Genomic DNA, 12,117 nt, shown 5'->3' with positions numbered 1-12,117 from the left:
GTCATTTAGCAGATGCTCTTATCCAATTTAAAAAGGCATAGTCTCATCCAAGAAAGTTAGGAAGCCATAAAATTAAACTCACCTCTGTAAAACGATACCCTATGTGATGTCATTAACGTCTCCTTCAAAGGGCAAGGTTACACATGAACTCACCATCTCTCTGTACCTTAATCAAAAAGATATTGGGCCCTGTGTGTGTTGTCATCTGGATGCTGTTCAACTGTTGATGCATGCATGTTGGACTCTCCCTCACAGATGCCTGTCATCCCCTCCCCAATCCACATCAGATGCTTATTCCTAAAAAGGGCATTTTCTGTCTCCAAACAATGAGACGTTTAGGTCATCGTCGGATGACGAAAAGCCTGAGGAAAACTTTCTTTTTAGAAGTCCTTCTACTTTTGAACTGCCATGCAAGCCCTGTCTGAGAGGAGGGTTAAATATACCGCAATCTGTTCTGTACCCAGCTAATCGTCTGAGAGGAACACAGCTGCATTGGGAAGAGTGATGTAAGGAGGGGAAATGCCCCAGTGAAATAGCAGTGACCGTAATGGAACATTTCTGGCTCATATTAAAATGCTACCTCCTCCTAGAAAAGCGTCTCTCAGAAGCTCATACATTATTTTGTAGGAGGAAGAGAGGCTGAACACATTAGAACATTCATCCTCCTTTCCTTCCTGAGTCACAGGTCTAGAGGTAATGAGGAGGTATTTTCTTTCACTGAAGGGCTTTGGTGCAGAACCCTCCTCTTCCCCAGGACAGTTATAAGCATACTAACATGTAGCCTGTGGGACATACATCCTGGAGTGACATACAGTATCCCGGGTATTGGCTGTGGTTGGTTGGCTTTTCCAGGCTTTAAGGAGCTTTGACACCACAAAGAGACGTTTAAAAATGATATCACCATATTCTCTTGCACAAAGGCAAGGTTTTGCATGTCATTTATAAAGTCAGAAAGCTTTTTATAAAACCGTAACTGTGAGAATAGCACCAACAGGAATTCCAAGTGAATAGCAGTCTGGCATTAAAAGTCTGAGCCCATGGTTCAGTCTATTTTAAGACTTGTCTGCAGTTATGTTTGGCCCTGGATAGGACACAGAAAGTTTATGTTAAATGAGCCTCTAAAATGTCTCCATTAACAAAAAAACTTTTCAGCATCAGTGAGCGGATGGCAATAAACTCTTTAATGCAAGAAGCATTTCCCCAATGTTTCTATCTGAAGAGGAACTGATTCTGTTCTATTGTGGTTGATATCCTAAATAGCAGAAGTGTAAGCAAATGCAGCCAATAATAGTATATATTGTAAAATCTCACCGTGAAAAAAACGATAGTCCAGTTCATGTAAGGAGTGGCTGCACTCTACTCCACCTGAAGTTGTGAAAGTTACTCAACCTGGAAAACACATTTATTAGATCAGAACATTTTAGTACTGACCCAACTCTCCCGCCGAGGCTTTTGCTCCCCTGGTGATATAAACAGTATCACATCGGTAACAAGCCTCTCTGATCCTAAAATAACTGGCCTGTGATTACAGCTCAGTGCTAGATTTCCTCTGGATTAGTATGCCTCCGCAGGCCTGGCCAGAGAATAGTAACATCCCATCCCTGTCTCTCTTTCTCTCTCTCTCTCTCTTCCCCTCTTTTTCTCTCCCCCCCTTTCTCTCGCTCTCAGGGTTCAAGAGGAAGGAGTTCCGTGGTAAGCTGGCTATCGCCATCACGGCCAACTTTGTCAACAGGAACACCACGGCCGAGGCCAAGGTGGAGGAGATCAGCGGTGTGGCCTTCATCTTTAACCAGAAGTTCTTCCTGGACCTCAAAGAGGAGACAGGTGGGCCTGAGATCCACCACAGACAATGAGTCAGCCAGAGGAGCAGACTTCCCTCAGAATGCACTTAAATCCACACATTGTCAAACAACAGCAATCTTCAACCCTGTCATTATCATGGGGTGTTTTAACCTTCCTGTCTGTGTCTGTCATTTGTTGCAGGTATTGACCTGGAGAACATCGTGTACTACAAGGACAACACACACTACTTTGTCATGACAGCAAAGAAGCAGAGCCTACTGGACAAGGGGGTCATCATTCATGTGAGCAAACATTGTTTAGATCAGGGATCATCAACTAGATTCAGACGCGGCCCGATTTTTCTTGCTGTCTGAGGGTGTTGTATTCAGATGTGCGTGAGAGAGAGAGGAAGAGAAAGACAGAGAGAGAGAGGGGGAGAGAGAAGGGGAGGTGAGGAGTTAATAGAGGAGGGTGCTGGGTCGGAGGAATCTCATCCTTGGTGGTCTGCCAGCTGAACAGCCCATGAGCTGGGCGGGCACCAACATGACATCCATGAAAGCTAAGTGTTATAAACATCCCTAAAGGAGCACATATTTCACTGGCTTATGACTCCCTCTCAGCGCCTGCTCTCACTTCAATTGCCAGGGTTCTGCATGAGTCATCCCATGAATTCATTCATAAAGACAATGTGGGACTTTGAGACTGGCGTCACAGTACAATTTCAAGCGCATCCATCTTTAATGGTCCTCTAATATACGAGCTGAATAACTGTTGTTACACCTAGGGTATCAATGTTGCATCTCATTTAACCTCTTTGACTTCATCCTTTTGGTCATGGTCTCTCATAAACACAATTCCCCTGACTTTGTCTCGTAGGACTACATAGACACAGAGATGCTGCTGAGCAGTGAGAATGTGAACCAGGAAGCTCTGCTGGGTTACGCCCGCGAAGCTGCTGACTTTGGCACCAACTACCAGCTTCCCACGCTGGACTTTGCCATAAATGCCTGTGGCCAGCCGGACGTGGCCATGTTTGACTTCACCAGCATGTATGCTTCGGAGAACGCAGCGCTAGTCAGAGAATGCTTCGGACGCCAGCTACTGGTGGCACTGGTTGGGGACAGCTTGTTAGAGGTGAGGAGGCTGTGACAACAGTGTTTAATCATGCTTTAAAATGGTTGGATGATAAAACTACATGTGCATGTTCAGCAAAATGTACTGTTATGTGTTTGTGTGTGCAGCCGTTCTGGCCCATGGGTACAGGGTGTGCGAGAGGCTTCCTGGCTGCTTTTGACTCAGCCTGGATGGTGAAAAGGTGGGCTGAGGGCATGACCCCTCTGGAGGTGCTAGCTGAGAGGTCAGTGGTCAGCACACATACTGTACACACACACACACACACACACACACACTAAATATATGCATTTCTCCAGGGAGAGTCTTTACAGAATTCTGCCGCAGACAACCACTGAAAATATTGCCAAAAACTTTGAGCAGTACACCATTGACCCTGGGACTCGGTATCCCAACCTCATCTCCACCTGTGTCAGGCAAAACCAGGTACGAAAGACATTCTCAAGGATCACATTGTTTACTGCAGTATTCACTTTTTCCTGTCACCAATGTCAGATTCACCCTTAACATTAACACAAGAAGGATGGACTGTGCTTGTCTTCTTATATCTTCTTCTGCCTAAATCTCAGCTGTGTCTCTTGGTTATTTCTTCCAGGTGCGTCACCTGTACATCAATGGAGAGCTGCCAGTGAAGTCGTGCTCTCTGGAGCGTAATGGTACAATACGTCGCCCTGTGAACCTGGCCAGACGAGGTGAGCCACACACCATACAAGAGAGGCCAGAGAGACTGTGGAGTTGGGAGGCTTTAGTACAGTGTGTCTAGTATGGACTTACAGTTGAAGTCGGAAGTTTACATACACCTTAGCCACACGCTTTTTCGACCAAGCTTCAACTTCCTAACTGATGTCTTGAGATGTTGCTTCAATATATCCACATAATTTCCCTACCTCATGATGCCATCCATTTGTGAAGTGTACCAGTCCCTCCTGCAGCAAAGCACCCCCACAACATGATGCTGCCACCTTTTTTCTCTAAACATAACAATGGTCATTATGGCCAAACAGTTGTATTTTTGTTTCATCAGACCAGAGAACATTTCTCCAAAAAGTACGATCTTTGTCCCCATGTGCAGTTGCAAATCATAGTCTGGCTTTTTTATGGCGGTTTTGGAGCAGTGGGTTCTTCCTTGCTGAGCGGCCTTTCAGGTTATGTCGATATAGGACTCGTTTTACTGTGGATAGAGATACTTTTGTACCTGTTTCCTCCAGCATCTTCACAAGGTCCTTTGCTGTTATTCTGGGATTGATTTGCACTTTTCCCACCAAAGTACGTTCATCCCTAGGAGACAGAACCCATCTCCTTCCTGAGCGGTATGATGGCTGCGTGGTCCCATGGTGTTTATACTTGCATACTATTGTTTGTACAGATGAACGTGGTACCTTCAGGCATTTGGAAATTGCTCCCAAGGATGAACCAGACTTGTGGAGGTCTCTCATTTTTTTCTGAGGTCTTGGCTGATTTCTTTTGATTTTCCCATGATGTCAAGCACTGAGTTTGAAGGTAGGCCTTGAAATACACCCACAGGTACACCTCCAATTGACTCAAATGATGTAAATTAGCCTATCAGAAGCTTCTAAAGCCATGACATAATTTTCTGGAATTTTCCAAGCTGTTTAAAGGCACAGTCAACTTAGTGTACGTAAACTTCTGACTCACTGGAATTGTGATACAGTGAATGATAAGTGAAATAATCTGTCTGTAAACAATTGTTGGAAAAATGAGTTGTGTCATGTACAAAGTAGATGTCCTAACCGACTTGCCAAAACTATAGTTTGTTAACAAGAAATTTGTGGAGTGGTTGAAAAATGAGTTTTAATGACGCCAACCTAAGTGTATGTGAACTTCCGACTTAAACTGTACCTCTGATCCAGTGAATGGCTCCAACCTACAGAACATGCTGTGATGTCTATTCAACTGGTTCAAGTAACTCATTTGAAAATGATGACGGTTCGGTCCCTTCGGTTTCATGGGCTAAAATATCTGCAGCACTCGTTCATTCAGTGGCTATTTACCCAAAGTTAGGAGAAGATAAGCCATTCGACTCTAGTTCTATTGAGTTCTCTAACCATTCCCTGTGCTCTGGGAGTGTTCTGAGACAAAGGCCCACAGCAGTCTTTAAGGTGAGGCAGACCTTTTCTCTCACTAACAGGAATGTCAGACTGAGTACTGGCCCGCATTAATCTTTGCTTAGGAAATAAGTCGCCGCCTGAGGTTTGTTTTTTCAATGATCCATGGTGAGAGCGGCGTTCTGGTGAGGTGGGAGCCACTTGACTGTGGACAGGGTCATATAGGGTACAGCCCCCACCCCCCTACATTGATCATTTTATTGGAGGCCAAAGCTGGTGGTTCTGTGTATTGTGAAAAGGAAAAACATGACTTGATACACTAGTAGTTAAACGCATCAATGATATCTTCAGGATGTTCTCAGATACCAGACCTAACAAAGTCTAGCTGGTTACGTTTCAAGATATTTTTGGCCCCATGGATCATGTTAAACATTAATACTGGAAAGTTTCTAGCAGTTATTCAAGGAGAACTGACCTCATTATAAACTGATGGGATTTTTGTCTCCATCATCAGAAAATATTTTTTTCCATGCATACTGTATCTCTTTAAGCACACCCTGGCCTCTACATAATGCACTAAACACCATGTTACACAACCATGGGTCCTATTACACAATGACAGACAGGTTCAACATGTCCTGACAGAGTCATATGCATACTTCAGCCCCTATTCTAACTTACCTCTTATCAGTCTTACCTCTCATTAACATCACCTGCTGTCACTGTCCCACATCTATGATCTCACTTCCTGTTAGCTCTGTGGTTGTGTTGCCAGGTGAGTGGCTGTTAGCGTTAAGTATTTTATTTATTTGCATCCCCATTAGCTTCTAGCAGAAGCATCAGCTACATTTACGTCATTTAGCAGACACTCTTATCCAGAGCGACTTACATTAGTGAATGCATACATTTCATACATTTTTCTTCCCGTACTGGTCCCCCGTGGGAATCGAACCCACAACCCTGGCGTTGCAAACACCATGCGCTACCAACTGAGCCACACGGGACCACTACTCTTCCTGGTGTCCACAAAAACACAACACATGACAAGTGACAAAACACTGATAGACTGATAGACGAGGACAGTCACACAAATGGAAAATAGGGCAATGGAAAACAAACATCTATGTTCTTCTTATTGGACCAGCTTAGATAGTGCCTCCCTTTTTCATGCCATTTTCTCCCTACTGAACACCTTGTTCCTGTCTGTGTGTGTAGAGTCGGAGATCAGGCCGGGCAGGCTGTTGACGTGGTGTCAGAAACAGACCGTGGGCTACAGGAACGTGAGCGTGACAGACCTGACCACCTCGTGGCTGAGCGGCCTGGCTCTCTGTGCCCTCATCCACCGGTTCAGATCCCACCTCATGTACGTACAGCAAAACACTGCAACACACAACTAGCCTGTAAACTACCACAGTAAGACTGGCCTCATGTACCTTACAGTAACTGTAAATGAGCTCAGCACTCACTCTCTTTTCTCCTCATAAACCATATGTGAGACTTCTTCTTGGCACACCCTGGCATGTAGCACTTCGTCATTCTAAGTCGATAGACTGGCTCCTCATAAAATGCCTCTATTGTAGATTGTGTAATGGTGAATTTCCTCATTAGGCTAACATTTACATCAAGACACCAGTAATAGCAAAACATCTTACACCCACGCTGTAATATTGTCTCCTTCTGTGAGTGTCTAATGTAAAGTATGCCAGGCATGAAAGTAACCCATTCATGTCAATGTATGTCCTGGTGTACTATCTACACACAAGCCCCTGCCTCTCCCTCACAGCCCGTCTTTGTGTGAGAGTAAATGTAAGTGGTGGGTGCGAATGACATTTGACCTTCATCGAAGAGCCTTTTTCTTGATGGCAGTTCTATCTCTCTCTCTGTTACTGATAGGTGTGACCAAACAAAGCACACAGAAGACACAACCGCTTTTAGAGAAACCCTATAGTATGTGAAAGGGAGTTTGGAAAGCATAACTATGTATTACATGTCACACTCAGTATCTAGGGCAGTTTGTTATTTCTGACATCATCTTTGTGGTGAAGTGAGGGCTACACTGCTAGACTAGAACTGTTTCATAACTTCTATGTTGACGCCAGCTTAGTCTTATGAAGCCTTCACCTAGTTACCCACACAACATTACAACAACATCGCGTGATATCATTTCAATCGGTTTCCCTCAGAGAGTTTGATTCGCTGAATGAGGAGGATTCGGCTAACAACCTCCAGCTGGCATGTGATGTGGCTGAGCGGGAGTTTGGGATCCGGCCCTTCACCACTGGAAAGGAGATGGCTGCTGGTCAGGAACCAGACAAGACCAGAATGGTCACCTACCTCTCCAAGTTCTACGAGCTGTTCCGCGGCACCCCCCTCCCCGTCTCAGGTACGCCTCACACCCCTCACCCAATCCCCCTGCAGACACGTGTGTCCTGAAGCCCCAGACTTCAGATTTCACTCCCGCACACACCCACACAGATATGCACTCATACACACAGACACACACGCACACACACACACACACGCACGCACGCACGCACGCACACACAATATACGCACGCACGCACAATATCCCATAGTTTTCTATGTAGTCTGATTGAAGTAGCAGCCCTTTATATCATTAGGCCTTTTTTAAAAGGCTCCTTCCCATGTCAGAGTTATTTTTAAATGCAGCAGAAGCGTTTGGCTCTGAACGCTTAAGGAGCAGACAGGGTGGAGAGGCATATAGTCCTTCTGCTCTGCCCTGGCACCCCTGTAGATACATCCACTCACACACATTCATGCTACACCACATCACAAAGGCTGCCACCAGACTCTTGTTATTATTGCTAAATACTGCACATTTTAAATACTAGCCCCCCAATCCCCCCTTCCCCATAACGCGTGTAAATATTGAACTATAAATTGTGCCTTCCTGTATTATACTTATTCTATTCTACTGAGCTATTTGCTTGATGTTCGTCTTCTCATTTTTTATTATTTCTTATTGTTGATGCATTGTACAGAAGGAACCTGCAGTAAGCATTTCGTTGGACAGTGTATACCGTGTGTATCCTGATCATACTACTAATAAAAAACCTGAAACTTGATACTTTAACACCTCGTCACTGTCACTGGCCCTACCACTCCACTGTGTCCACTGTATTAAAAGCCCAGCCTCTCACTGTATTGTTTTCACCAGGGCCATTTCTTTACATATCAAGCTGTCTCTGTCTTTAATGTATTTCATCCCTTTTGTCTGGGTGACCCCTGCTCTCTTTCAGATAAGTTACGTCTTTCTAGAGACACTTTAGCTGGTGTAAAAGAGAGTATGAGATTTAATCTGGCTTCCTTTGAAAGGAGGTCTGCGTTGCACAACCCTATCAGTCATGTTGTCTGGCATGAGAGGAATGCACATCTGCACAGCGCAGTACAGGCTACCTTACAGATAGTGTATGGGTCTAGGATGCCTGGAGAGAAAACACTATACCTTACTCCAGATATTTTCTGGTCTGAGATGCCTAAGGTGAAGAGAGCATATTATTTCCACAGGGACATCAGTTGTACTAGCTTTATGGTCTCTAAGAGGTCACATGATATGCCTCTATCCACAGCAAAGCTGGTTGCCCACATGACGGAATGATGATGTACTATTTAGCAATAATTGTATACATTCTTATGATCTGTAGTGAAGCGTTTTCGGTATTGGTTTCCACGAAAAAGCCCTTTATTTATTAGGTGGCATCTCAGGAAAAACAGATGGTCTTGCCCCATCCGGTTCTTTCCAACACAGTAATATGAAGTTTATTTTAAACACATTGGCCATTGCTTTTATTTGGCATTCATGGCTGAGCTCTGTGGAAAATATCATACCTTTTAATGTACTCGTGTTTCATTGCAGATTCTAGAGGGGCCGACGAAAACAGTGAAGACTATCCTTCCAAGGCAGTCAGAAGTATGAACAAAGTTCTGGTACCAAGAAAAAGGGTACCGAAGGTATTCACACTCCTCTCTCCAGGTGCCTGTCTGCCTTGATAACGACTGCAACTTCAGAGCCTCTCAGCCTCCCTGTGTTATCATTTCAAAAGTCATTTCATTTGAATAAGTGGACTGTATTGGGGCCTTCCACAAGATAAATGTATAAAGACAGATCATTCTTCTAGAGTGTTTTTGAGATGGGCTCTATTTTAATAGTTCACTTTCATGTTGAATATTTTTAACTTTGAGTCTGAAATATTTAGTCATATACGATGGCCTGGTTGTTTTCTTTCAGGATGAGAAGAAGCTAGAAGATACTGACCCAACGTACAAAAGGAGACGAAAAGTCTGCAGTTATTTGGAAGAGGTAGTTATTACCATCAAACTACAATTTCGTAAGGACATTCTAAGTGCACCAAAGTCAAATATGGCAAAATACCATTTATACCATTTTCACTGTTACTCATGACAGGCAACCAACTTCTCCAGTCAGAGTGCGTCCTGTGTGGGTGAGGGGAGGGAGGTGAAGGAGAACAAGGTCCGCTCCATGGCCAGCCAGCTCCTGTCCAAGTTTGAGGAGAGCAACCCCAGCTTCACCCTCCGGAGACAGGTCAGAACCACCAAGATATAATACACTTTGCAGAACACACACTGTCACTCAGTTTTGGTATACACTCACTCACAAACCAGTCATCATCTACCTGGAGTGAGAGTGTTTAATGATCCCTGTGGGTTGGAAATGAAAAATAACCCCCCAGTGAAGTAGATTCACACGATACAGAAAAGCATGGAGCATAAATCTCCCTCCTATTCTCTCCAGCTGTTAAACTACTGGAGCCTGTTTGCTGCAATGTCACGGCTGTCGAAAGGAGCGGACCAAAGTGCAGCGTGGTTGTAGTTCCACATTTTTATTAAATCCGTGAAACTTTGCAATTCACAAATAACTGAAAAATGACAAAACAACAAACCGTGACGCATAGAGAAACAAACACTGCTCAAAATATAATCACCCACAAAACCCAGGAAGAAAAACCCCTACTTAAATATGATCTCCAATCAGAGGTAACGAGGACCAGCTGCCTCCAATTGGAGATCAACCCAAAAAACAACAACATAGAAATAGAAAAACTAGAACTTAAACATAGAAATAGAAAACATAGAAAAACACAAAACACCCCCTGTCATGCCCTGACCTACTCTACCATAGAAAATCACATATTACTATGGTCAGGACGTGACATGCAATTGCTTCTTGTTTTTTCATCAAGCTCACCTTGAGTTGACAGAGAGCAATAGAACTGCAGCTCACGTGCTGTGTGTTTTCAGTTTCCGTCTGCAACCTGTGCTAAATATGCAGCTGAGTGCATCGCTCGGCTCCCACCCCACCCCAGCCTCCTCCCAAACCCAAGCTCTCGCCCCAGCTCCAAGCCCAGCTTCAGTCTCAGCACCAGCCCCAACCCCAGTTCCAGCTCCAACCCAAGCTCCAACCCCCACCCAGCCCAAATCACACCCTCAGGAAGGTCAGACAGGCTGATCAGACACATACTCAGACGCAACCCCAGACGCATCCTCAAAAGCCAGAGAGCATAGAGTACCCTGGTTATTCTCCCTCCTGCCACTTAGCGGTCCTAGCCATGTCTAGAATGCTCCAACGCCTTCAGGAGGTGGAGGAAAAGATCACCAAGGTGACCTATTCCCCTCTCCTTTCCTCTCCTCTCCTCTCCTTTCCACTCCTCTCCTTTCCACTCATTTCCCCTCCTCTCGTTTCCTTTCCTCTCCTCTCCTCTCCTCTCCTCTTCTTTCCTCTCCTTTCCTTTCCTCTCCATCTGTCCATTTCTCTTTGTCTGTACTGTCTTTTTCTATTGTTATTGCCTCCTACTGTGTGATCATATAAGACATCCTTTTTAGGAAAAGGCTGAATATGAATGTTGAGATAATCATCCTGATTATACATGTAGCATTGTATAGCACATAGTCAGCTGGTGAAGTCAACACCGAATCATCCACACTGACCACAATAGCAAGAGCAGACCCACATCCCTGGCAGAGACAAAGAGGTACAGAGGCTGCTGACTGGCAAGTTTAGCTCTTGTGGCCTTGTTCTGTGCCAGGCCTGTGTGTCTGTCTGTCTCTGTCTGGGTCTCAGTCTGCTGTTCCAGGAGCACAGGTATAAGAGTGGAGTCATCTCTGCTGGTGTGTCAAATTAGTGTTATAAACACTGCCACTCTACTCCACACAGCAACACTATTGTTCCCCACCACCCAATAAACAATGTGCCATCTAGCTCCTTCAGTGGGAAAGTAGGACCAAAGTCCACTTATCTTGCTTGACCATTACCTTTGACATTTTAGTCATTTGGCAGACGCTCTTATCCAGAGTGATTTGCAATAGTGAGTGCATACATTTCATACTTTTATTTGTCCGTACATTATAACTCTGATTTGGGCGTTAATAATTACTATTCAGACACATTCTGTCACGGTTGTCGCTGGGAAAGGAGGACCAAAATGCAGCAGGTATGTGGTTGCTCATCTTGAACTTTTATTAAACTCAAAATGAACACCAAAATAACAAAACGAACTCACGATCAACGAACAGTCTTCTCAGGCTCACACACGCTAGACAAGAAACAATCTCCCACAAAATACAAACCCAAACACACCCTAATATATAGGACTCTCAATCAAAGGCAAAGAGACAACACCTGCCTTCAATTGAGAGTCCCAACCCCAATTAACTAAACATAGAAACAGATACACTAGACTAAACATAGAAATACATGAATATGACACAGTGCCCAAAACCCCCGGAATACATAAATCAAATGCCCTTCTACAACAACCACCACCCCGAACCACATAAAACAAATACCCTCTGCCACGTCCTGACCAAACTACAATAACAATTAACCCTTATACTGGTCAGGACGTGACACATTCATCAGACAGGGAGTATGTGGTACTGTGTTGCGGGTGCAGCTTTCTCCTGCTGATACCTGTTCTTTGTCTCTGTGTCTCATGGTATGTGTCCTGCAGAAGAAAGCTCAGACCCAAAATGCTAGGGAGTTTCACAATAAAAGTATCAAGGAGAAAGCGGTCCACCTGAGAGTACAGTTCTCTGAGGATGTGACCTCTACGTCCCAGGTGACTATCTGACCCCTGAACTCTGACCACTCACCTCTCCC

General features: G+C 44.5%; 1 protein-coding gene across 4 annotated transcripts in view; it reads left to right on the top strand.

Annotated features, from left to right (window-relative positions):
• LOC115203060 (F-actin-monooxygenase MICAL2-like) overlaps window positions 1-12,117 on the top strand; it is a 43,645-nt gene that overhangs the window by 24,639 nt on the left and 6,889 nt on the right. For 3 of the 4 annotated variants that reach the window (XM_029767388.1, XM_029767390.1, XM_029767391.1), the window contains 12 exons: window positions 1,669-1,824; window positions 1,984-2,084; window positions 2,659-2,916; window positions 3,024-3,139; window positions 3,213-3,339; window positions 3,509-3,605; window positions 6,195-6,342; window positions 7,163-7,362; window positions 8,857-8,951; window positions 9,229-9,300; window positions 9,406-9,543; window positions 11,969-12,076. In XM_029767388.1, the coding sequence (XP_029623248.1) occupies window positions 1,669-1,824; window positions 1,984-2,084; window positions 2,659-2,916; window positions 3,024-3,139; window positions 3,213-3,339; window positions 3,509-3,605; window positions 6,195-6,342; window positions 7,163-7,362; window positions 8,857-8,951; window positions 9,229-9,300; window positions 9,406-9,543; window positions 11,969-12,076 (1,616 nt within the window). The remainder of the gene's footprint in view (window positions 1-1,668; window positions 1,825-1,983; window positions 2,085-2,658; window positions 2,917-3,023; window positions 3,140-3,212; window positions 3,340-3,508; window positions 3,606-6,194; window positions 6,343-7,162; window positions 7,363-8,856; window positions 8,952-9,228; window positions 9,301-9,405; window positions 9,544-11,968; window positions 12,077-12,117) is intronic. The other variant, XM_029767389.1, reaches the window with a different exon arrangement.

Source organism: Salmo trutta, chromosome 12 (assembly GCF_901001165.1).
Source record: "Salmo trutta chromosome 12, fSalTru1.1, whole genome shotgun sequence".
NCBI classification, from domain to species: Eukaryota; Metazoa; Chordata; class Actinopteri; order Salmoniformes; family Salmonidae; genus Salmo; species Salmo trutta.
This window is presented reverse-complemented; position numbering and strand designations above follow the sequence as displayed.